At 33.3% G+C, this 26,028-nt stretch overlaps 2 protein-coding genes across 3 annotated transcripts; both read right to left on the reverse strand.

The window, feature by feature from the left end:
• Window positions 2,068-15,792, reverse strand: LOC105174191 (kinesin-like protein KIN-UC). Its single transcript, XM_011096217.2, has 22 exons — window positions 15,330-15,792; window positions 13,784-13,881; window positions 13,466-13,588; window positions 12,813-12,995; window positions 11,564-11,785; window positions 11,254-11,410; window positions 10,831-10,980; window positions 10,331-10,419; window positions 9,326-9,538; window positions 9,032-9,166; window positions 8,782-8,916; window positions 7,178-7,357; window positions 6,734-6,913; window positions 5,626-5,751; window positions 5,285-5,413; window positions 5,064-5,202; window positions 4,772-4,864; window positions 4,153-4,278; window positions 3,909-4,034; window positions 3,463-3,606; window positions 3,255-3,383; window positions 2,068-2,514 (listed from the first exon to the last, which is right to left on the reverse strand). The coding sequence occupies exons 1-22, from the start codon at window positions 15,535-15,537 to the stop codon at window positions 2,366-2,368; spliced, it is 3,234 nt and encodes a 1,077-aa protein (XP_011094519.1). The 5' UTR covers window positions 15,538-15,792; the 3' UTR covers window positions 2,068-2,365.
• On the reverse strand, window positions 22,716-25,991 carry LOC105174192. Of its 2 annotated transcripts, XM_020698035.1 has the most exons (7): window positions 25,852-25,991; window positions 25,181-25,750; window positions 24,629-24,727; window positions 24,340-24,384; window positions 23,717-23,854; window positions 23,070-23,429; window positions 22,716-22,961 (listed from the first exon to the last, which is right to left on the reverse strand). In XM_020698035.1, the coding sequence occupies exons 2-6, from the start codon at window positions 25,637-25,639 to the stop codon at window positions 23,073-23,075; spliced, it is 1,098 nt and encodes a 365-aa protein (XP_020553694.1). In that variant the 5' UTR covers window positions 25,640-25,750; window positions 25,852-25,991; the 3' UTR covers window positions 22,716-22,961; window positions 23,070-23,072. The 2 variants fall into 2 exon arrangements, with proteins under 2 accessions (XP_020553694.1, XP_011094522.2); XM_011096220.2 differs by having other exon boundaries at window positions 25,181-25,981.

Genomic DNA, 26,028 nt, shown 5'->3' on the forward strand with positions numbered 1-26,028 from the left:
CAATGAGAGGTACTTATAATTATGACAAATTTTAAAGGAGTCGATTGTAACTTTCCCTAAATTTTATGACAAAAATGTTCAGATTAGATCTTGCATCTGTAAACATGTTCCTGAGAGTAGTATTTGTCTAAAAACTATTCATCTTTATTGATTACAAATCTAATTTTGTTGAACCAAAAAACACTGTTTTAGTATAAAACCTTTGATCAAGCCCATTTTACCTTCAGATGAATTTTTTGGAAAAGAGTGGTGAAAATGGAATATTCTTAATTGGTGGGGAGGAATTTATAAGTTGAAGGTGAAAATATTACATGCACATGGCTTAGGACGCAAAAGAAAATCACTCTTACATTTCTGGTCCACTTACTTTTTATATATTTAATTTTAGTCCCTTCAATTCATTTTGCATACAAACTTGTGCTTCAACTTTTGAAGTTTTGACAATTCAACTTGTGCCCATTTTGCATACATACAAATTTTAGTCCCTTCAACATATGAAATAATAATATCCGATAAGAATTCATCATGAATTAATATGTACGATTAATATAGACAAATAACTATTATTATTATGATTGAAAATTCAGAATTCAATTTTACAAATAATTATGGAGAAATTAGTTTCACAATTATTCATCCTATGATTTGTTTTGAGAAATACAGTATGACCTGACCGCCCAACCTATTTGTGGACCTCGTTTGAACTCATTAATTCAAATTCATTTCGGGAGTGTGTGTGAGCGCTTTAGAAAAGCACTTTTCAGCTTCTGGCTCTAAAAGAAATACTTTTGAAATGTTTGGAACGTCAAATTCTGCTTTTGAAACGGTTAAGAAAAAATGCTTTTAGGCCAAAAATTAGAAGCACTTTGAGGGGTGCTTCTACTACTTTGGCATTTTTGTAAATAAATTCAACTTTATTTTTACTATTATACGTACCCTTATTATAATACTCTTAATTCGACTTTATCGTTTTTAATTTATTTTTAAAATTATATATCTAAAGGTGATATTGGAGTTTTTAAATAATTTGAATAATTTAATAACAATTATGTTTACACTTTTACATATTTAATATATTATATTTGTTATATTTTATTTGCTATATTATCTAATTTTTTATTTGATTAAATTAATAAAATAATTATTTTTTCAGTCATGCAAGTTTAATTATTATGTATGAATCAACAATTATATTACTTAGTGGGATCATTATTAAATGAAACATATACTTTTTAATATTTTTTAAAAAATAAATATAAAATATACTAATCAAAATAAAATTTATTATTTTTTCTAGGCAAATAATTATTATTTACAAAGAACAAGTGAAACAATAGTATCTTTTTTAACACATAGAGACAAAATAGTCTTTAATTAATTAAGTTTATTTTAAAAGTGATTTTTCTCCAAACGCAATCTAACTTAACTTTTATCTGCATTTCACTTTTGATTCTACTACAACTTTTAATTTTTTTTTTTATAAAAATCACTTGTCTAAAAATAAAAGTCTTTACTAACACTCCCAAATGCACCTAACCCGTTTTAAACCCGACCCAACCTACCTAATTAAGATGGACTTGGAATGACCAAACTACCAAAATCCTCAAAAAGTCCAACGGTTGTAAATAAATTACATTGAGTTAAACATATTATTATTCGAGTTGGTTTGAATTACAATTAAAAAAAAAAACAGATGAATTACAATGAAGCTTTAAAAATTACATTTTAACTTAATTTTATTTAATAATGAAATAAAGTTGTAATGAGTTTAGTTGAATCCTAAGACCAACTTATGCTGCGGTGTGTTTTTTCTGTTGCTAATTGTTTTTTTCTTCATAATTGAATATGACATCTGATTTTTAGACTGCTAAATTTTATGTTATACAAAGAAGAGAGTTTTAGAGATGAATGTCAAAAGACATAGTTACCCCTTGGAAAGTTTTTATCTTTCAACAACTTACACTGAGAATCAAATCATGAAATTTGTCCACGCACATTTTATGAAATTCTAATATTAGAGAAAGAGCTCAAGTCAGAACAAATTGCATTTTGCACCCCAAAACCATTCAATTTGGCAGTTTCCCACCACAAAAAATTTAGAAAATTCACTTCACGTACTCAAAACTAAATTTAGTTGGCATTTTGCACGATAAGGGCAAATCCGTCTTTATAAATAATTTGTTTGACATGTTATAACTCTCTACTATTTGATCATTTCTTTCTAGTGATCAATAATATTTGAGTTTCTGTACATTTACAAAAACATGTAATGTAAACGGACAAACGATGGTTGTAAATGTGAGGCTTGTATAATCTAGCACTTCCAAAAGAGTAGCTCAAAGGGGCTGTGTAACCTTATACATCGTCATTCTGCAAGCAGTTCCGCCCGGAATAATGGACTCGACCTGAGTGTCTTCTTGGCCAAGTTGCGGATATCTTCTCTTGCAGACTCGTCTGAGATTCCGATCAGTTCCTTCAGACCACCACCGGTTATGAAATCCTTGGCATTGTCCTCTGTAAACCAAGAATGTTGCTCAAACATTGAGTTCAAAACTTCCATAAATCAAGCATGTAGTTAGGTAGGCATCTATCTTCTAGGGGCAACATGAACTTTTCATGCAACATAATGCAAAACGAGACAGATATGAGAGTTCAGAACTCTCCACAAGTATAAGAACAGTTTGACATGCATCAACCTGTCGATTTGCGGATTGATGTGCAAAGGACAACAAGAACGCAATCATTTCCTGTCCCGCTGTAAATCTTTACATCTTGTTGAGACATTATGTTCCATCATTTTAGTTGTGGTAGATACCAGGTTTATTTAACTCTCCTAGAGTGTTTGATTCTTGGATGCATGCCCATGTTGCACACCAAATTATACATGGTGTTCCTTTGTGTATGTGAGCAGAAATGATGGAAGAGTGTCTAACTAGCTTTGTTATCCTTAAATTCATGCATATATGCACACACACAGACAGAAGCCTGCAGAAGTAAGTACATGACGTAGGATACGTTGTTAAAGAAACCGGTTAGTTGGTCTGTCCAACAAAGGGTTGCTCCTATGGATGTCTGATCTAGACGAACACAACATTTACAACATTCACTCATCGATGTAAAAAAACAAGGTGTCAGTCTTGAGCATGCTTGCATGTACACATAAACAGCTATATAACAAAATCATCACCCTGAGGCCTGGGCCCATAGATTTTCACTAACATCAGCAATAATTCAGAGAGAGAGAGAATCTTTACCATTTTGAGCTAAATGGCAAATAGCAAGTTCCATATGGCGTCTGATTGCAGTAGAACTAGTGTTCAAGTTTGCTAGCAACCATGGCAGAGCTTCATCATCCATTAGAAGGGAACGACCTTTAAAACGGCCTGGTGTACCGAATTGTTTAGAAACATGCTCAAGAAACTTATGAGATTAATAACCAAGTGCATATGTGATTTATGATACCTTGCATGATTCTTCTCGACTCACACTTGGCAAAGTTAGCTAATCCCCTGGCAACCTGAGCAATAACATCTGCGTTCCCTGATCTAGTCATTCCCAAGAGCGCTTTAATGGCTCCATCTTCTTTCAGAACCACATGTAACTTCTCTGAAATACAAAGGCAAGTATCAGGGTAAATGACTTGAAACAAAATACCCCGTTGCAGAAAACAGCAACAAGCCAAAATTATGATTCAAGAGGTGATGCCACTTCTAAATTCCGTGTAATTTGTATGCTATATCAATCGGAAGCCTTAGAGCAAAAAATAAATGCAGAAATAAGTCAAAGTCTGACATCCAAATAGATAAGGGGAACAACATGCAGAGAATCAACGGTGGGAAAAGAAAGAACATAGTAAGAAATCAACTTCTTTCTAATGTGATCGACCAGAAAAACCGTCTAGTGCTTACCATTTCCACACAGATTTGCAATTGCTCCAGCAACCATCCGAAGAGTTTGCGGATCATCTGTTTTTGACGCCACATCTGCTAGAAGTTTAGCTCCACCTTTATTCGTTATTAGACCTTGATTCATTTCTGAAGACAAACAAGTGTGTTTTCAGGTGTAATAAATCACAACACAAATTTTATTTTCAACCCCAATAGATAGAAGTAAACTGAAAAGAAAATAGATGCAAGTTTGATTAACGAATACCATTCATTGCCAAATTAGCTATGGCACCAGAAGCAACCCGGAGTATTGTTATGTTCTGGGATGATTCCACCAACATGAGCAGTGCATCTAGACCCCCTTCTTGCACAATCCGTTCCTGATTGATATCTGAAATAAGAAACACTAATCAGAAATAATTTTCAACTCTAAGTTCCCATCAGGAACTTGAATAATTCAAAGACAGCAGTCGCATCACCAATTTCATCTACCATTGGAAATTCTACAAAAATTCTGAAGTATAAATATCACATAAATGAAGCAGAAAAGCAAGATTTTCATTGGGAGAAGCTATGGAGCAGCATGAGATGAAGCAGAATCATGAGCTAGCTAGAAGATAAATTTCGTGAAGGTCCCAGACTCCCAGTATTCAGTGTGATGGGACACACTGTTAATAATTCCAGATTTTGAGTATAGCCATATTGGTAAGCACATATACCTTCTTCTAGAGAGCTTAACACCTTAAACAAACCTTTCAAAGGAAAAAAAGAACCAATCTTTCAAAAAAGAAAATTGGGATTCACTAGTGACATGCAACGAGAAGATAAGACCAGAAAAATACAAAAGCACTCAACTCAAATGTCAACCGCCAATGTAAACATACCTTCTGCAGCAAGGTTAGCCACGACTTTCACAGCATGAATTTGGACATCCAAATCCTCAGATTGTAACAATGACAATATCTTTTGGAGACCAACTGCATGATAAAACAAAAAATTTACTGAATACAGAGAGAGAAAGGAATTGACAATATTATATTCATAAAAAACAAAGTGCTTGTGCAACCAAGTCCAGGTGATGTCCCTATGTACATTTAAATGTCTGGCATATCTATCAACAGTACCATTGGACTTGGCAAAAATTTTGGTACAAAAACCACAAGTCAAGAATCTTGCCTTCCTCACATATTTTGGTGATTGTATTCCTCTGGCTTAGAATAGTTTCTCTTGACCTGGTTGACTTATGCGAACTTTGCAGGTTGCATAAACCTGAAGTTGTTTTGGTTGTATTTTCATGCATATACGATATCTTTTCCTGTAAAAGGTTAAGGTAAAAGCTCTTATATCAAGAATAGTGAATAAATTGTATTGAAAGAAAATCTCTTTCACAGTTTCACCTCAAATCCATCTTCACTTTCTGGAACAACCTTCATTACGTTAACAAGCTCTGTTTCAGCTTTCCTTCTTCGCCTTTCCTCTGCTTGAAGTGTTTGTCTTACAGCATGAAGTTCATTTTTAAGTGTTTCCTTATAATTTGTTGGAGCAAGCATTAGTAAAATACATTACACCAGAAAAGTTAATTCCTAGTTATTTTGCATGTCTGGGTGTAAGAAAAACAGTGAGCATTTGATACATTCCACCTTCACTTAATAAGAGCAGGTATGGAATGCACAGAAGGAAAAACTTATTATGTATAAAGAACACTCTGGATAATTTCATCACAATGTGCCAAAGATACCTTTTCTGATTCTAGATTCTTGTATTCGATGCTTAATAGTCGAAAATCATTGGCAGTTGTCTCATGCAGCTGATGCATTCCTTGCAGTCTCATTCGAAGATCATCAATCTCTTTCTCTGCATTAACCTAGAATATGTAAAGAAAGTGATTACTGAAGGAAAGATCGTAAATTGTAACTGCATCTGCATGGAAGTAAATGAATTTTTCCTGATATTACGCAAATATGAAAAATGAACTCTGTATTGTTATTGGATAATTTGAATATATATTGGGTAGACAGACAGAACGATATGATTTAAGATTAGTTATAAATGAATACAATAGAACATGGTGCCATGAACATATGATTATCAAAACATTCTAGACCAGAACCCAACACCCTGTAAGAGAGTCCAAATGGCATGTTGGTGACAAATTATTGTTATCTCTGGTGCAATCATTTTATTTGGCTGACAGAGTGACATTAGTTGATATAAAGCTTAGGCCAATAAATAGAGTACTCTTTTTGGCATCTTTTTAAATTAATATTTAACTGTAGAAAATTTCAAATCGGGCTAGAAAACACCTAACCAGCCCTATTTCGTGTTCCAGTTTGTTGAGTTAGGTGGACTCTGCACCTATGCAGTCCAAGCTTGGCATAACCAGCTTTGCTTGTCTGATAAATAAGCAGAATAGAAAAGGGATTGTCATCTTTATTCCTCTTTGGACTGGCGTGATCTCATTTTCTTCTAACGTAACTGAAAGGATCAAGCAACCAATGGCACCGTATTGAGAGGTTGTCTCTTGTTCACAGTAAGCTATCATGCACCTTTTTCCTTACATCTAATGTTATGAATCAGCCTTCAATTTTTTGTTTTCTTTATAAACATTGTGCTCTTCTTACTCAAACCTCTCATTCTGTAAAATTACCTGCTGTATGATCGTTAAACTAACAATTTTAACTTTGTCAGACAAATTTTGATCTTCCTTGCCTTCTTAATTTCTATGGGGTTGAAGAGCACTTAAAATCAGATCAAACCAAAAATAAAGAATATGAAAATTATAGCAAGATATGCCAAAGATATCGATATTATTAGTTGCTTCACAAAGATATGCAAGTACAGTTCACCTGGACTGAATTTCGATACTCTCCTAGAAGCCGTTTTGTAGAATTTAATTCTTCTTCAATTTCACGAGCACGGGCGTGCTCATCTTTAAGTTGCTGATTTAATGCCTCTACTCTATCTTCATACATCTTAGTGGTGGTCGCAAGTGCTTCATGATATCTAGAATTTTCCACCTGATTTTGCTGTTACAATGAAGACAACATCAGACTCTTTTCTCTCTGCTGATACTAGCATAAGTTAAATATTTCTTGGTATAACTGTTGATAAATGGGCCAAATGTACACAACTGCACATGACGGTGGATTTAATCAGCTTCAATGGAAAAGCATACACAAAGTGAAATTTCTATGGTGTTCAGTCACAAGGAACACACTGGAAATCAAGAAACTGAAAGGTGGGAACCAAATTATTCAAATACTTTCAGAACTAATTATATAACAACCCACCTGCAACAACACTTGAGTATCACTAATTTGCTTCTTCATCATCTTCATTTCTTCTTCAGCACTTAAGCATCGCACATTTGCATCTTCTATTTGCTTCATTAAATCAGCTATTTTCTCTTCATACATTTGGGTTGTATCAGCAAGTACTTTCTGATAGGTTGATTTATCTAGCTGCTGTTGCTACTAACAAAGAAACCAATACCATTACTTCTTAGGAAGATGCAAAAACAAGTGGAAAGAGAGAACTGAAGTTGAAAAAACAGGAAGGAAAAAGACAATGGCAAGCTATGCTAGAAAGTATTGTCAGATACTTGTTCTTTCGGTTTGTTTACGTAAACTAGGTAAAGCATTTATGTTTGTCATATATAGCAGGTCTGCTTATCAAGCATCTTGATGGTGTAACTAGGTCTAGGTCAAAAGTCCAAAAGATTTCGGAGACATGCACATAAATTTTGTTCCTTGAGAAATTAAATCTATTCATATTCTATATTCTTAGACTAAAAGTAGTTGGAGTCAGAGATAATGGAAGGATGCACTCAACATGAGAACATACGAAACATAATAGACAGATACAGCTGGCCTCAGATCTGTAGAAGTGTATTTCTTGACTTGACAACTATGGGATGCTTTTGGATAAAAATCACCTCTGGGAGGTTCTCGCTAGTTCTTGCTTGATATTCATTTAATGCCAACACATTTCTTTGACTCTTGCTAAACAAATTCAAAATTCTTTGTTGCAACATTTTCTATTTATTTCTTGCAAATCATCCTACGAAAACACTTTCCTGAAAAAAAAAAAAAATCATTTCTCGTGTAAAAAGAACTTAATATTACTTATCTCCCTCATTTAAGTTCAGGACTAGCAATAAATTGTTGCTATGAGTTAAACAAGAAATGCCAGAACATAAGTTGTGATACTAATGGTGCAGATTTTCCGTCTGAAAATGTTTGAGGCTTCCTGTAAGCACATTCATTCTCACTTTCAGAAAGATCCAGAGAACCATACTCTCAAGAAAGAAACAATCTTCTGTTGGTTCCTTTGTAATAATGGGTTGGCATCCGGGGAGCACGAAATGGTATTACGTATAAGTAGCTTGCACTTGGGTGCTAGTGCTATGAAGAGGCATGGAACTAATGTGGAATAGCTATCCTCAATTTCAGGCCTCACTGTCTGGATCAACAATTATCTTGACTTGGAATGAAATATACGGCAAGTTATATCTAAAAGCAGTTAGGAGATGAGCTAAAGATTCCCTACATAAAGTTGACAATAAGAAGAAAACATACTGTTATACATTTTTAGGAGTAGAAATAAACTGAGGAAAGATGACAAGAAAAAAAAAACACTATGTAATTTGCTATTAGAAGTAATTCTTGCTAATGTTTGATCTTGTATAAAGGTAGCAGAGAGTCTCATTATTTATGTAGGGTCAAAATGTCGAACAAGTATAAGGTCTCACATCTAACATGTAAGAGCAGCATAATGAAGTGATAGAAAAACAAAATCAAATATGGCATCACAAAACCTTCAGAAAAGCTATTCCTGGTGTAATTAAGTGAAAGATATCGGATAGATCTTGAAATTGATGATATGTTCTGTGTACCTTGCTGTGCTTTAAGTTAATCTCAAGGCGTTCAATCTCATCATGCATGATGATGTTTTTGTCTTTCTGGCATTTCAGGTCTGTAATAACATTATTCAACTCCACCGCCAGACGAGTATTTTCCTCCTCCAGTAACTGTAATCAATGAAAGTAATAAGATGGAACAAGCAAAACGTAATGTCTGGTTGCAGGGAAAACCACCAAATTTGCAGAAGTGATAAAGTAAACAACCATAGTAGCAATTCTGTACCTTACTATTACTCACACTCGTTACTAAGAGTGTAATCTCATCAAGCAACAATTTGTTTTGCTCTTTCTGACTATCCAACTCTTGTAGTAATTCTTTCACGTGCAATGTTAATTTACCATTCTCCTTCTCTAATAACTGCGATCCAGATACGTCATTCAGAATTCACAACATACGGAAACAAGAACAGTCTTCATAATCCTTTATATATCAACTCATTATACGGAAACAGTGTATTACAAGCTCGGGCAATAGTGGGCAATATTTTAAAGCAAACAACATGACAGAAGCAAATACCTCAGATCTAGCAACAAAACGTTTTTCTGCTTCAGCAGTAGAATTTTCAAATTCTTCTAGCAACTTCTTCATTTCATTTTTTTCATTTTCCCTTAACTTTTGTTGTCGATCAATTTCCACAGTGAGATGATCAACTTGTGTCTCGAGCTTCCTGCATAAGCTTTCATAATCAAATTCTTCTTTCACCTTCACCATGTTTACAACTTTCATGGCCTGCAGAAATTAATGACAAACTCAGTTTGACATCTGGGCACATGTGGTTGTGGATGCAGAGTGAAGTGGACATATTGATGCCTAAGAAAAAAAAAGGGTATAATCACTTTAAGGATTTACGGACGACAACTTTATCAGCAATTTGTAATACCATGGTAGAGCCAGGTTCAAGATGAAATGAGCCAAAGATAAGAAGATCCAGCAGTTCATACAGAGAAGACGATGGTAAATATAAGATAATTATGCTAATATCTGATGATCAGTATAGCACAAAAAGGGTAGCAAGTTGAAATTGAGGAATGAGGGTTGAGGAGACAGGAGGGAAGGGCTTGGTATTAGCTTTCTTACTGTCAAGCATTGCACAAATCCAAAATCTTATTCAAAGCCATGCTTCAATATATATTTTTCTCGTAATAAACTGAAATTTCTCAATTGCATTTATCTTGAAACACTGGACCAAAATAATATAATGCTCATCAGTATAGTGTTAGAATGAGTAGGAGCGAGATGATTTTGAGGCAAGCCCGAACAATCAAGTCTTGCATTAATATCTGCAGGTTAAGTTGATAGGCAGATATTGCATAAAAGGAACTTGATGAACCAACGAGACTAAATTTCTAGAAATTACACTCTCAATCACAGAAATTCAGACCTTTAAAGCACACAAAACTACAAAAAATAAAAAAAGAAAAAAAAAGGTAACAAATTATCAGAAATCCCTAAAGCATCTACAAATATGTCAATGCTTATGATTAGAATATAAACTCATAGGTGGATCTTTGTTTAACTCACCCTTTGTCCAAAAACTATAGTGCTTGCAGTTTCTGCATGATGACGAGAAGATGGCCCAATTGTAATTATGAGTGAAGTTCTTGCGGATCCTGTTGTATTAAACTTGTAAGTTCATGCATCACAACATATGTACCAGATACAATCTCACTCCAATATTTCCAAATCAAATCTTGCAAACAATCCCACTCCTTCTGTGGAGTATAAAAATCAAATAGAAGATATAAATGAGTTCCATATATCTCCAAACAAGGTTGTCATAGTAAGGATCTCAAGCCGGTAGGTATTATACTGGCAATACGGACCTGTACTGCGAGTCATGTTTCATTACATCACCATTTAAATACGTCTTTGATAAAGTTATAAGTTAGCCAAATATTACATATTCTGACTCGATACCTGGTGACTGAATTATTAAGCCATGCACTTATGCAAACATGTTAGCACACAAGCGATACATCCATGTAAAAAGGCATGAGAGAATAACAAGGAAAAGAGATTACCTCCAAATGAATCACGAAGCAATCTTGTCAACTTAGAATCCCTGGTTGGTATATGAGCACTGTTTTCAGCCAATGCATTTATGCACTTTCCTAAAGAAGTAAGAGAGAGATTGATAAATTTGGCCTCCTCAAGCAAGTGGCCTTCGCTCCCTGCAACAAGGAAAGACCACATAAACAAACAACTTACATAGAAACTGATAAAGAAAATAAATAATCAATCTTAAGTTCATAAAAGATCCAACGGGATGAATGAAGAAATCAGGGGAAAAAACTATAGTAATTAAGTCTCATAAACATTTCTGCATGGCATGTTACATAGCCTACATTTATACTTTAGTGTTGCTTAACAATAAATTGCCATGAATAATTAAATTTAAGATGAGGAAACTGAAAAGTAAGTTCAGGTGAGTCTGAATAACACACCTGATTTGTCCAGCCTCTCAGATCCTGCAAGATCCACAAGCAGTAGCTTACTTTTCCGGATAGTCGCCACATGATGTCCATGTCTATCCGTGGGAATCTCTTTTTGTTGACCAACATCTATATCTTCTTTCTCTTGTGCAGATCTATGAATATGAACCTGTAGGAAGGATTATAATAAAAAGAATTGAAAGAGGACTGGAAGTTTGCACTCATATATGCATGATGAATGTACATCCATTTAGCAATCATAATACAGAAATGCTAATGATATCAGAGTTAAGGTTTTGTTATATTATGTTGCAACTTGTACCATGAGAATTGCATGACTGCGTGATGATTCTGTATTCATCTTTGTATTAGCTGCATGACGATTAGCTTCTCCAACTTGCAATAGTTGCAAGAAGTGACCAAGATTTCGTATTTTAACTATTTCAGCACCAGGAACTGATACTTCTCCAGTCTTGGCGTCCTCCACAATTGGAATATTTATCTTTTCCGGTGCAAGCAAATCTTGAATAGATTCCATGTATAACTGTTAAAATACCCAAAAAATGTAAGAGGAAGGTAAAAACAAACAGCTCTAACATTATGCACGTGTTCAAGTCAGTGGGACGAGAAGTTGGTGCTCATCATACTTCTGTAATAAGCAATACTGACTTAGAAGAGGCCGCAAGTACTAGAAATCAGCTAATATGATAAAACAACACAAACAGAGACCTTTCTGACAACGTGCAATATGTAAGCCAACAAGATATAGCATCTCATTATAAGTTCCCTAATTTCTAAGCTGCTGTCAGGCAGTCCCATGATGCTCTAGTTCAATACAATTAAAATGTATCCAAATTCCCTTAAACTGTGTAGGAAGCTTGATTTCTAGAGGTAAATGCCTCCATCCAACTAATGTTCTGTGTCATTCCAGAAACAGCCATTTGCGGACACGGAGTTTGACCTAACTTATAGATACATTAAACTTCTATTATAATTTTCTGCCTCAGGAATATAATAGAATTTGACCAATAAATGGTAAAGAGAATGAAAGTGAAGCTATTAATTCAAGTTGGATTGACTGCTGTGTTCTCACAAGTAATAGCAGATAGGAACCATCTAAAAGAATAATCGAATGAGAAATAACCATATTATTGGCCTCAACTCCACTCCATTATATAAAGATGTAAAATGTCTGGTAACACTTTGTATATTACTTGACAATTTAACTACAGAATCACACCTGCACTACAATAACTACTAGCCTTCACTTCATTTTATGATGAAATATAGAAGCATAATACACATCCATATAGGATAAGAAGTGTTTTTCAGGAACAAATCTTTTCTGTCATTTTATTAGTAAATCGTCGTCTTTTTCTGCATATTCTTGCAAACAATTCCATGCAATAGTATCTTCTCTTTCAAAACATTCATTTTCAAAACTTAATCTAAGTCTGAGCATACCAGCTCAAACGATAGTAGACAATCTTCTAGCGCAATACCAGCATAAGAAGACAGTAGATGGTTTCTAATGTTTAGAGGCACAAATCACAGAAATATAAACACGCCACCTGCAAATAAGAGACTTCAACAGTATCAGATGTAGATGTGCCCGCTAATATGTCCTCCATAGCTCTAACCATTATCCCACGCTCAGATTCGTCCTCTTTACCCAGCCTGCCAAGGGTGTAAGTCTTCCCAGTGCCTGTTTGACCATAAGCCATAACTGTGCCATTACACCCGTCCAGCACACGCTGCAGAAGTATATTAAGTACATGACGAGATGATCTTACCAACAAACCTACTTTCCACACCTCTACCTTTCTTATCTAATTCAAAGACAAAGTCGAATTTGTTAAAACTAAGATAAGTTTGAACAAATATACACTTCCAAGAAGGGAAAAGAAGAATTGTTTTTCTTGACAAGTAATGTGTAAGAGGATTATGTATTAGAAACATCATCCTTATCAGTTCCAAAAATTTTCAATATTAATGTAAGTTTGGGATTCTATCTCTGAAATGAATTATCAACATCACTTCCAAAGTTTCAATACTGATGTGCTTTCTCATCTCATAGAGTGAAACCATAAAACTCTCCTCATATCTTGTGAAACTCCTGTGAATAACCCCTCCATGAGCACACAAATAGAAGAGTAATGAGCACATGAACATAAGAACAGAAAAGTGAATGTTTGAGCATAGAGTATGTTGTTTTCCAACTTACCTCAACTACAGGCTTTGCTACCACCTCATAAATACGTCTTTGAGAAGCACTTTCAGTAAATACTTCATCGAATCTGTAAGACTCAGAACTCCAATTGTTTTTCCTCAACTTTAACCTTTTCAGCTGCATAATGGGTTATTGATTAATATACTAATGAGACAAGTCAAATGACATCATAATCTTAACAAGCACACAAGGGAAAGACCCAAAGATGGGCGTAGGTCAACAAGACTCGTTCCAGTTTGTGGAAAATAAATATATTTCAGATTAAAAATATGAAAATGGACCAGTAAATTTCAAAAAACTGCAGATTGATACCTCAGGCTGAAGTTCAACACAGTCAGAATAGTCGGAATCAGCAAGATCCTCAGCATTTTTAGGTCGAAGTCTAACAGCAACTCTCACTCTTTCAGACTCTATCACATGGACGAAAGGGCACATAAAAAAACATCTATCAGCCATAATTATATCTTTCAGATTATGATCACAGGATGCTAATGCAATTAACGGCTGGCTCAATTTACACCTAGCAGTTCACATTACTATCATCATACAACAAAAGTACTCTGAACTTTGCCTTTTGCAGAGTATATTAATATTCCAGCAAAGGAAGGGTAAACCAACGCTAAACTACCGGGATTTTCTTTCTTGTTGGTGAGTTAGCAAAAAACTTGAGATACAAATACCGGTCATTCTAATCATTAAAGAGAACGTGATCTTTTCCAGTCAGTACATATATTTCGATTAAGAAATAGCTTTTATGTTAGGTTACAAGAAACATGTTGTACTCCAAAATCCAACAAAATAAACAAACCTAGATTCTGATTATTTGGCCTAACGATGGACAACATTAGTGCATGATACAACATGCAAGCAAAGAGCAGCCTTTTGGGGATACAAGGTTAGCATCATAGGTACTGAAACGAAAACCAATTTTGTGAATCCTACTTATCTTCTTGCAACTAAACATTTCTGATTTCTATATGAAGTAATCAGAAACTAACTTTTTTCTTGAATAATAAATTTCAATAAAACTTAAGGCAGCAAAAGTCAGTTCAGGAAAAGGAAATGCACCAAGCTTCAAGAAAACAAAAGATTCAAATAACACCCAATTGTCCGCTGAAGGATAAGATCACTTTATATTCTGCTAGTTGGTCTGCGTTTCTTTCTTCTCATGGAGCCAACTAGTGGCTTCAACACAAATTCTGAATTTGACAGCTTATACTTCTACTAACATAACATAACTCGGCTTCTCTTAGCAAACACATTGAGTTGTAGCACAGAAATTCCCACAATACTAATTCTGCAAGTAACTCTGACACCATCTCAAATCAGACTTAGCATCCAAAAGGTAGAAAATGCCAATGCTACACTTAACCAAAAGATTCATCGCTCATCTTGCAGTTAAGTTAGTAATAACCCAGGCCGAAAACATGGAAACTAGCCAAGAACCCCATCCAATTTCTATTCTTTTCCAGTATGGTCAACGACCAATAGAGTTTTCCTTTTGCCGGAAAACTGCAAAAGTTAAGAAAATCACGTGCACCATCCATTTCCTCCTCTTAGCACTCCACCTAAATTCAATCCCCATCAGTTCTTTCAGAAATCTTAACAATTACAGTACCACATAATCTAGAGTTTTTATGATAGACTTTAAAAATCCCTCCAACACTGAAAAGTGTTTTGTATGATAGACATAAACTAGTTCCTCAAACACCAACATCACATCTATAAATGCAGTACTACTATGTGACTGTTGAGTGTTCATATGATCATATCCACAAGCATAACCCTGCCAGTCACGCACACACACCCACTATATATGTCCATATATATATATAGAGTCAGAGAGAGAGAGAGAAACCTGGGTCATCTTCAAGAGGCAGAGAGCGAGTTCTTGAAATGGGAGTAACCGAGCGTCTCGAACTGGACATGGGCGCTTTGGGGCGGGCAGAATGCTGCTGCCCTTGTGCACCACCGCCATTATTTCTCAAAGAAACACTACCATTACCAGAAGAATGTGGCCTCTCAGACTTGTACGAAGCTCTTCCCACATTCCCCGAAGACGCCATCTTTCTTCACACACCAGCACGCCAAACCAGCCAGTTTCTTGAAAACAAGATTTCTCTCTCACGTTGACAGTTGTTGAGAGAGAGAGGAGCGTGTGCGAGAGGGTTGGAACATTGAGGCCGGCACGACTTGGAGAAAGATTCAATAGAAAAATGGGTTTGTTCATTCCCGCGTTGAGTCACTGCCTTTCTCCATTCCCATCTGATTCTGTGTAACACTTTTTTGTCTTGGACTTCTTGTCAGTTCAGATGGTTGTCACCCAACTCAAATTTTCCTTTCTATTTTGTTGAAAAATATCTCTTCTAAAAAAAAATCTCAATAAGAAAAAACACATTCTGTTAACAATTGACCCAACATGGCCGGTGGCTTGTTTTGGACTAAAATACCCTTTATATTTTTATACAAGAGATTAAGCCCTTTTTAGTTTGTTTTCTTGCCTTTTTTACTACTAAAATATGAAATAAATTATATTTAAATTTATTACTTTATTTTTCTTCAAAAACTTTTAAAAATAAAGATAAAAATATATTTTTTAATACATATTTATATTAAATATAAAATACCACAAAAATAAAAATTTTACATTATAAAAATAATATACTAAATCTTATTTTCTAAATATTTTCAATTGGCGTATTTAAAAGAAAAAAGAATATTTTAAATAATATGCCAAATTTTTAAAAAATATTTTATGTACTAATTATAAAAAATATTTTATATACTAATTAAAATAGCACACAGAACGCGTGTGCGCATGAGGGGGTATTTTGCTTCTTTTTTAATTAGAACACAATGGGGTAAATTGAGAAAATTCTTTTTACACGGATAAATTACTATTTTCGTATCACACAGAAAGGCGGGATGCATTTTGCCCATTTAATTTTTGTAAAATACGTAAATCACCTTAGATTATTTTTCTTTTCTAAAAGGACTTCATTGTAAAAACAAAAAAGTTGGTGTAATTTTAATTTCTATTTTTAGAAATATATATATATATATATATTGTCTTTAAAAGTAAATCATTAATTATTATTTTAATCATGATTTAATAAATTAAATTTTATTTTTGGACGTAAGTATAGAAAACTAGAATAATAAAATTTGAAACTATTAAACATTCAAGTCATATGATGTATTGTATTATCATTGAAAATAATAAGGATAATTACATGCAGATTTACTGTAATTTCACATTAACTTAGTGTGATTTGAAAAATTACATATCATACCTTCAACATTTATTTCTGTCAAATAAATAAATTCATCCGTTAGTTAATATTCACACAGTTTGTTGATAGCATCAAGAAATTGAATGAATATTCATATTTACCCCCAACTGATTTATTTCTAATTTATTATAAGTCAAATAAATCTTTTTTTACCAAAAATTTGACCTGTAATAAATCTATAAATCAATTGAAATGTAGATCTTAAAATCTCACTAGTGCATATAAGAATTGTGCAAATTGGAGGGGTAAAAAAGAGGAATCTTCACTACTTTGTAAATTTTTTTGGTTAAGATATTATTCAATTCGATCATTATAACCCCATTATTTCACTAACATATTAGAAAGTTAAGGTCACCGTCTCTCACGTGTTCAGTGAAGGGTTCAAATTCACAATATTCAAGTGAATAATTGTACACTTACCGACCAAAACATCAAATTGATTGTGGGAGAGAAGTAACTTTGTCATCCTTAATCATGTGTATGAAAATGCGTTCTTTATTTTATTAAAAATAAAATAAAAAATTATACACGTAACGTATATATAATAATAATTTAGAAGATACAATCGAAATTGAAATTAAAATTAAAATTAAAATTAAAAATCCTGAGATAATAATTGAAATTGGAGGAAGCAAGTTGAAGATTTGGTTGTTGATTAGAGTTAGTTAGGGTGATTTTGAGACATGAAACCTTAATTATCAGTCAAAAGTTGACTAATTCTTAAAAACTTGGCAGCCGTCCGTCCTCGAATAAAACAAACTGCGACAACTCTGCATTGACAACGAAAGGTGAAAATAAAGAAACAACCATCAAAGAGTTGTGGGTTTAAATTTTATAAATGTAAACATATATTTATTTTAGAATAAATTAAAATTACAATGCCTTTTTTTATAATTAAGTATAACTATAAATATTTTATTATTATTCAAAAAAATTATTAATACTCGGACATCTAATTTTAGCTCAATTCGTTACTCTCTGTTAGGTTTTCATCTATTTGTTTGTGATTAACTGATTAAAATATCACTGTGACTAAGAACTCTAATTTTTTTCTTTTTTTTAAAAAAAAATTAATTTTTTCTATAGACTAAGTGCATACTTTTTCTTGTATAATTTTTTAATTTTTTTCAATTCATCCCATCTGATTTTTTTTATAATTTTTTCAAAAAGAAAAAACACAGTAAGAGCAAAGTTGATAATTTATTACCTTCATCTAAGGATTACATAATCTTCGTCAAATATTAGGAGAGTAATTATAATTTTTCAAATAATGAGGGAGTATTAGTAATTATGTCAAATATCGGAAAAGGTCATTGTAACCCGTTTATTTTATAATAGTTTATGATTTTTTCTCCGTTTGAATGTTTGTTGATTTGAATTCGAGAATTCGATCTGAAAATTATCTATGTATTGGATCAATCATAGAATTTGAATGTATTTAATGATATAAAATCTGCATCCTATTAAAAAAATATCGAAGATTTCACTATTTGATTTTGATGCAAATATCAGTTACATATAATATATTTAAAGAGTATTTTCAGGGATTTAAAATAACTTCTTTTGATCAGTTTATTGTTGAGAATAAGTTGAAAATACTGATATTATTTTACAACTTCCGCTTTTGATTGCCCGAATTAAGTTTATTTAAACCAAAAGTTATGAGCAGATCCCTATTGATTTCTGCAATTTATTGATAAAATTATAAATATTTAAGTTGTTTCTCCAACAAATAAAACTTCTGTCCTATTTTTTCACCTGTAACTTTTAATCCATCCTACCTATTGCTCGACTTACAACTTTCTTCAAAATTTCACTTTCGTTTTAAAAGTAGAAGCCGTTGCACACACCACTTAACCGAGAAATTTTTACTACAGAAGTTTACTGTAAAAAAAACAAGAAAACAAGTGTTTTATTAAGACATAGTAAATGAAACTTGTGCGAGAGTGCGATGCAGTCGAGACTTGACTGGTTGGAAACTAATAATGTCCTAATAATGCTGAGGTTCCATAGCTTAGTTTAAGGTTATGAGTTCGAGTTTCATCGGATGTATGAATATTTATTTCACTTTTACATGAATTTATCATAAATTTAATACTTCATAATTCTCGATTCTATCAATGTATTGATTGAACTGATATATTTTTTAATTACGTAATTTATTAAAATATTGATATAATTATATAATTCATCCGAAAAAAACTAATGATATCCTAATAATGGATGATAAAGAGGGAGTGGGGTTTGTGTTTGTCTTGTTATAGGACAACACCTATGCTATGTGATGTGTAGGTGGAAGACATGTGGGAATGAAGATGCCTTGACAGCCTGTAAACATGTCCTACCACCACTTCTATTCCTGTTTTAGATACACATCTATTATTGCTCTTTCAATGCTCTATTTCTCAAATAACTCATTATTATTTTTTAAGTAAATTAATTATAATTATATTTTATTTTTTGAATTTATATTTTGGTATTTAAATTTTTTTATGTCAATTTTACGATTTTTTGTATTTTGTCATTTGTAATTATTTTTTAATCAAGTATTTTGTCGAAAAAATATTATATGTAATGCATATGTGATATTTAAGAATTACTTGATTTGATATTTTTTACATATGTACATTATGTGATGTTTTTTTAGCAGGAAAAATCATATGATTTCGCAAAGTTGAGTGGTAAGTTGACACAAAAAAATGGTCTCGGTGGAAAAGTGCAGAAAATGGGCATAATTCGAATGGAAAAAATATGATTTTTCCTAATTATTAATATCTAGCAACTTCCAGCAACTGTAATAATCATATTAATCATCAATATCAGATAAGTATATCTAATCGGCGATTGTTCTTGAAGTAGAACGTCACAAATTATTAAAATAGAATAATATCTGATAAGTCGGTGGGGTTCGAACCATAATAAATAATCATTAATCTGCATTTAAATGAGACAATTATGTACAAGTCAAATGTGTCCTGAAACCCACCAAGTTTAATTGTACTAGAACTAACCCTCTGCTTACATTCCACATAGATTCAAATATATAATAATTATATTTTAAAATATATATTAAATAAGAGTAAAATATACAAATTAATACTTTATATTAAAAAAAAAGAAAAAAAACTAACTTAGTAAATGTATGATTTGAAAAGTTGAATAAATTAGTTATCTTATTAGTTGAAGGGTATTTTTGACTTTACAAAAAATTAGTACGGCCGTGTCATCAACCTCCATTTGCGAGTATGGAGCCCCTTTCTTTTTTTATATTAGTATGTATATATATTTATTTTTTAATAGATAAATTCCAACAATTTTCTATAAGATTTGACATAATTACGGATATTTTTTTTATTATTTAAAAATTTATAAATAGTCCATGATATTTGATGAAATTGTGCAATCCTTGAATAAAGGTATGAAATTGCCAACTTTACTCCTGTTGTATATTTTTAAAATAAAAATAAAATTTTATAAAAAATCGGATGGGATGGTTGAAAAAATTCGAAAAATTATCCACTTAGTCCATAAAAAGAAGCAGAAAATTTTAAAAAATAAAAAAAATTATAATTCTTAGTCAATAAGAGCATTTTGACCAATTCACCATAAAAATTAATGTAAACCTAAAAAAGACTAACGCAATGGACTAATTATTAGACGACCATTAAAATCAAGAGGTATTTATAATTTTTTAAATAAAAATAGGATCTTCGTAATTGTGCGAATCTCAAGAGAGATTGTCTTAATTTATCCTATTCTTAAAGAATACAATTATTATTTATAAATACTTAATAAGTCATTTTCAAGATGGATTCGGGATGGTTCTTGACAAGATTAGGAGCTCGCCCCAAATTGGTCAGATCTATAAAATAAAATGTCCATCCCAAATCTGAACCAGATAATTTGATTCGTTCGATTTGTCATTTTTAATCAAACATGTTTTTCGAACCGTGTCAAAAAATTATAAAATTCTATTGAAGAATACCTTATCACATGACGAAAGCTGCGAAAACATCTCAAAGGGCAATTATGGAATATTAACAAACTTGAACTATTGCCGAAGTCGTGTACAGACCCTTCAATTACAAAACGTACTAAAAAGGTCTCTAAGGTGGACGACTATCGAGTCGCAACAATATTTTGGACCAAAATACCTCCAAATGCAATAATACATATATGAACCTAAAATTTATGGAAAAGGATAGAAAATTAGCCCAAGTTTTCAAAGGAAAGATGAAACCTTAAATGTGAACAATGAGAAGTTACGTCAAGTTGCTATAATTTTGACAACAGAAAGCAATGAGATGGTGATGAAAATCCCAAGTTTGGAAGCCAAAATATTAATCCATGAGCATCAATTGTGCATATTCGAACACTAAATTTTGAAAATCCTCCAAGAAATAAATACTCAAATTTGAGAAGTTGGTGTCATAAATTGACAAAGAAAAATATTTAAATGGTAAAATATAAAAACGAGTATAATTCGAATAACAAAATGTAATACACCCTTATATTTAATGCTAGACGGATATTCTCAAATTCAGACAAGCATGGATGTCATCCAATTCTTTAAGGTTTGATATTCAGGGACTTGTATGTTAGCTATATTGATAATAGTTTAGGGATACAAAATGTATTTAACAATAGTATATATAAATCGTCCCGTAATATATTTTGAATTAAAAGAAAAAGAAAAAGAAAAACTATTATCGTTTTAAAATTTTGCTAGCTAACAAATAAATAACTTTTGATTTCAAATGTTTTCTTTTTTGTCTCGATATGTGTGCCATTTTTATTTTTTTTGAGAAGGAAATATGTGCCATTTATTGGTAATATTTAGGTTATCAATATATATATAAAGAAAAATGCAAGCAACCCCTTGTGATATTATAAATGAGCAAATTACCCCCTTATAGAGAAATACATAGTGATTTACCTCCCTATATTTTTTAAATACAACAATTATCCCCTTATGATTTTTAAAATAAAGCAATTTACCTCCCTATATAAGGAGGTAAATTGCTTCATTTTAAAAAGTATAGGGGGGTAAATTGCTATGGTTTTTTCATAGGGGGGTAATGTGCTCATTTTCAATATCACACGAAATAAATTGCTATTCTCCCTATATATATATATATATGAACCATTTGTTGCAAGAATTGAACCCCAATGCATCCACAAATCCAAGACAGTAAAACCAGAGCAAGAAAGAAGGGTTAGGTTCAAGGGGCATGTGAGTTTATTTCAAGAGAACTTCTAGTTTTTGGTGAAAAGAGACATTCTCACCACACTTCCCAAAAGCTTTTCTTTCTTCAAAACTTCTGTCCCCTTCTCTCCCTTCACCCGTAATCTTCCGTTTGCTATTTGCAAGAAACTCCACTCCACACCAATGCAAACAACACTTCTCACACAATTCTAAAGATTCTTTGCTTGAATTTTGCTACTTTTCATCAACTTTAAGGATTTATAATTTCATTATATAATTACATTAATATCTCAATAAACTAAATCATGTATCAGATCAATTAATATATCAATATAACAATGAAGATTGGGACGAATTACAAAAACACGATATAAAATGAGAATATCCAGTGGGACTCGAACCCATGATGTCAAACTTGTCGGTAGAACATCAATCTTAATCAAAGACTAGCACATATGAATAGGGGTGAAATAAGTTCCTACAAAGTGTAAGTAGTAAAATTTACAACATCAAAGAGAGCACTCGACCCAATGTTAGTAATGCTAACCTAGGCACAAGCTACAGTAAGAAAATTGTTATGATCGTTACGACATACAATGCAAGAATGCTCGAAAATCTTAGATCACTGTGTGTTAGTTCGTAAGAGAGAAACACTTTACCCGTCAAACAATCTTAATTAGTTCGACATCATACTTTTTCTGCTAACGTTCTAGTTCATCATAGTAGGGGGCATATTTTCTATGTATTGAGAATAAAGTCAAATACTCGAGATGTAATATCATTCAAGACACAAACAAATTTAAGTAATTAGACCATTATATAATTTTTTCCTTTCCATTTTGTTCTGAAAACATCAGAGACATCAAACACCAAGCCTAGTTTCCGACAATGTACCACAATATGTGCAAGTTGGAGCTTTAGTTACACTGTCTGCTGCACCTCCATATACATGTTTCACACTTCACTTGTGTTTCCATAATCTTCATTGGCGCTGTTGTGTCATGAAATAAATTGTAAGAGTTTCAAACATCGGGTGCGTGAAATAGTAGTCCCACTGTGTCTTATATAAGAAAAAGTTACAGAGACGCAATTGAGGTACCTTCTAATCAGCATTGAGATTCATGTCACTGCTACTGATCTTTACTCTTTGAATCTTCAATGGTACAGTCTGTTCTAAAACCGAGACGTTAATGTTATTCCAAGCATCTGGTTTTGTGGGGAGCTGAGCTATTTTCTCGGCGATCACCATATCTTCTGGAAGTACTGAACCAAAAACGGTGTACGACTTCTTCCACTCTTCGTGATTTGCCAGGCTTATGAAGAATTCCGGGCCGGAGCCAACCCATGCAACCGACCCTCTTCTTATGGTTGGGCAGTGCTCGGTTTGAATCTTGTTGAACGGCAGCCCTTGGGCGTCTAGAGTTCCTTGGATAAGAGCAAATGGAGGGCCAAACGAGGACTGAAATGTTTATAAACAGCAACGAATCAGGCATCTAATGTTAACTTAAAAAAGTGAAAAATAAAGAAATGGAATCTGCAAGAACAGGATATTAGGCTGCAACTTGATGTGCGTGCAACCACAAGGAGCCAAAATGATGCCGACATATTTAAGATAGCAAACAAGTAAAAAGTTATGGATCAAACTTGGCTCTAAATTTTTGAGTAAACTATCACATATATTCCTTTTAAACATTAAAAAGGAATTGCATTCAGAAAGCAGATAACTGATAAAAATTCTTGTCTTACATCTTTTATGTGGTTTCCTTTCGCATCCCAAGATCGACCACGACTTTCAGCCCGATAGAAATGGCATCCTGCACAATGGCGTAGTGCCAACAACTCCAGGATGTATGCAACTGAATGTGGCGAACAATCAGGCAAAAGCTGTAAAAAGATTCCAAAAATTATCAATAGAAAAATGAAGGGTAAAGTTAATACTATGCCAAATTTTTAAATGACATCCAAGAATCTCTTAGTTCCTTTTTCATGAAATTCGTCTAATTTTTGCCGCTACATTTCTAACTCCTTTCTCTGTAGCATTTGGGAAATTCTGGAAAACCAGTTATGTAAGGTGTGAGGTTGCTATTTGCTTGGTTTTGGGTTGAAGGCTTTAAACCATGTGGTTGAAATTTTTGAAACAAAATCTTGAAACGCATTGAACAATTCAGTAGAAACAGAAAAAGGCCATGCATGTAGTGTAAAACTAAATTGTCTTTGAATAATAAAGCCTCAAAAGTTTTTAAATATTTTTGTCCATTTCTGCTTATAAATTCTAGATGAAAAGCATAAAAATGAATCCAAAAGGACATGGCACTGGTTTCAGAGAAGTCTAGGTTCCACCACATACTGTAAACAAAGAAAACGAATACCTTTATGTGCAGAGTTCCATACTCTGTCTCCAACCCAACAATGCCCTTCAAGGAGAAAAATGATTGAATTGTTAAAAAAATCCAAGTCCAAAAAAATCAAAAGCTCCAGTGAACACTGACTCCACAAAGATACACATGAAACAAGGGATGAATTATAGTAGCAATGATAAGCATATGGCCTTTATCAACAGGGGACAGATACAACATAATCTACATCACATCATTGCTCATTTGAGTAATAGGAAACGGGAATCAAACTAGTTGATGAAAATTTCATGATGATAGGTACCTCTCCTCCTCCAAAAACGAGCCCTGATGTCCACATATTTTTATTTCCTGTTTCCTGCTTATCAGGAGCCAGGACGTCCTTCTGTTTCTTCAACCAACACTAAAACAATAAAACAACAAGAAAAGACCGTGTCAATCCCGTAACTCAATAGCTCAGTTGGCGAACTAAAACCAGGCAACATCAAATGAGCTCAAAGAGAAAGACGGAACTCCAGCATACCAGCAACTCTAGTAATCAACTCTTTTCATCAGTACTTTCACAAGTTATATGTTGCTTTGCGGTATAAGTCTAATAAGTTAGACATATAAGCTCTACTACAAGGCACTTAGCTTTCTTAAATCATTGCAACTTACAGAAAGCATGTACGAGCTACACAGATCATACTTGTAGGACAAGAATGCAAGAATTGCACGATCTACACTTCAAACATAAGTTATACCAAACAAAGCAGTAAATTGAATGAACGAAAGCAGGAACATAAACAAGAAACAGGACAAGTTCCAATATTCTATCAACATGAATCAGAGCTGAAAACAATCCAGAACAACTGACCTCACCAAGTTTCTCCCCACAAGCTTCCTTATTCCCACAAAAAACCCATGAATCACAAAGACACGGCCCGTCTTTCCCCGTACACATCTTCTTGCAAGCCTTACAACATTGTTCAGAGGAATTGAACTTGAATTCTGTGCCCCATTTCACAGCAGCCCCCCAGAGCTCCAAACCCTGAATCCCTCTACAGCACTCCCCACCTCCACTCAATTCAAACTCCGAATTGTTACCATCATTTTCATAACTCCCATCAACATACCTCAAAGACCTAGTTCTTGAACTCGCTGATAATGATGATGAAGGGCTCAGTACAGATGACATGAAAATGTACACCACAGAAAAAGACACCAAACCCATCAAGAGGAGGATCAAAGTACCCCACCTGGTAGGCTCCAATTCACTTCCCTTCCGACCCATTTGACTATTTCGTGGTCTTTTCACCTCGTTTTGATCGAACATGAAAAAGGCGGCTAGAACCCACCAAATGGGCAATGATTTCTTCTGATATTCTTGTTTTTTCCTTCTTTTTTTGGGGGAGTACAATTCAAGAAAATTGTTCCATGGTGAAATCTGTAACAGTTGTCACAAAGAAAAACAAAAGTAAACAGTAAGAACACATAGGATGGTATTATTCACAGATTGTGTGGGCAAAACTTCTGAATGATCTTTACTTGAATTTGGGAGAAGAAGGCAAAGGGGCATTGATTCGCTGATCAGCGTTTGGTTTTCGGTATCCGGTGTGCTGTACTGAAATTGGGATTTTCTGGTGGCTTTGTTGCATGAGGCGGATCCGTTGACTAAAAGAAAAACGCTTTTTGTGTTGGAAGAATTTATTTTTATTCAATTTG

This window comes from Sesamum indicum, linkage group LG11 (genome assembly GCF_000512975.1).
Source record: "Sesamum indicum cultivar Zhongzhi No. 13 linkage group LG11, S_indicum_v1.0, whole genome shotgun sequence".
Classification (NCBI taxonomy): Eukaryota; Viridiplantae; Streptophyta; class Magnoliopsida; order Lamiales; family Pedaliaceae; genus Sesamum; species Sesamum indicum.

What these genes read in the sequence shown, in the direction of transcription:
- LOC105174191 (XM_011096217.2), bottom strand. Translation starts at nt 15,537, where the DNA reads ATGGCGTCTTCGGGGAATGTGGGAAGAGCTTCGTACAAGTCTGAGAGG. An exon ending in TAGCAAAGCCTGTAGTTGAG is followed by an intron (nt 12,996 to 13,465) that starts GTAAGTTGGAAA and finishes ATACTTCTGCAG; the next exon opens with CGTGTGCTGGACGGGTGTAA. An exon ending in CTATAGTTTTTGGACAAAGG is followed by an intron (nt 9,539 to 10,330) that starts GTGAGTTAAACA and finishes TAATTTCTGCAG; the next exon opens with GCCATGAAAGTTGTAAACAT.
- LOC105174192 (XM_020698035.1), bottom strand. Translation starts at nt 25,639, where the DNA reads ATGTTCGATCAAAACGAGGTGAAAAGACCACGAAATAGTCAAATGGGT. An exon ending in ATGGAACTCTGCACATAAAG is followed by an intron (nt 23,855 to 24,339) that starts GTATTCGTTTTC and finishes ATCTTTTTACAG; the next exon opens with CTTTTGCCTGATTGTTCGCC. An exon ending in AAGGAAACCACATAAAAGAT is followed by an intron (nt 23,430 to 23,716) that starts GTAAGACAAGAA and finishes TAAACATTTCAG; the next exon opens with TCCTCGTTTGGCCCTCCATT.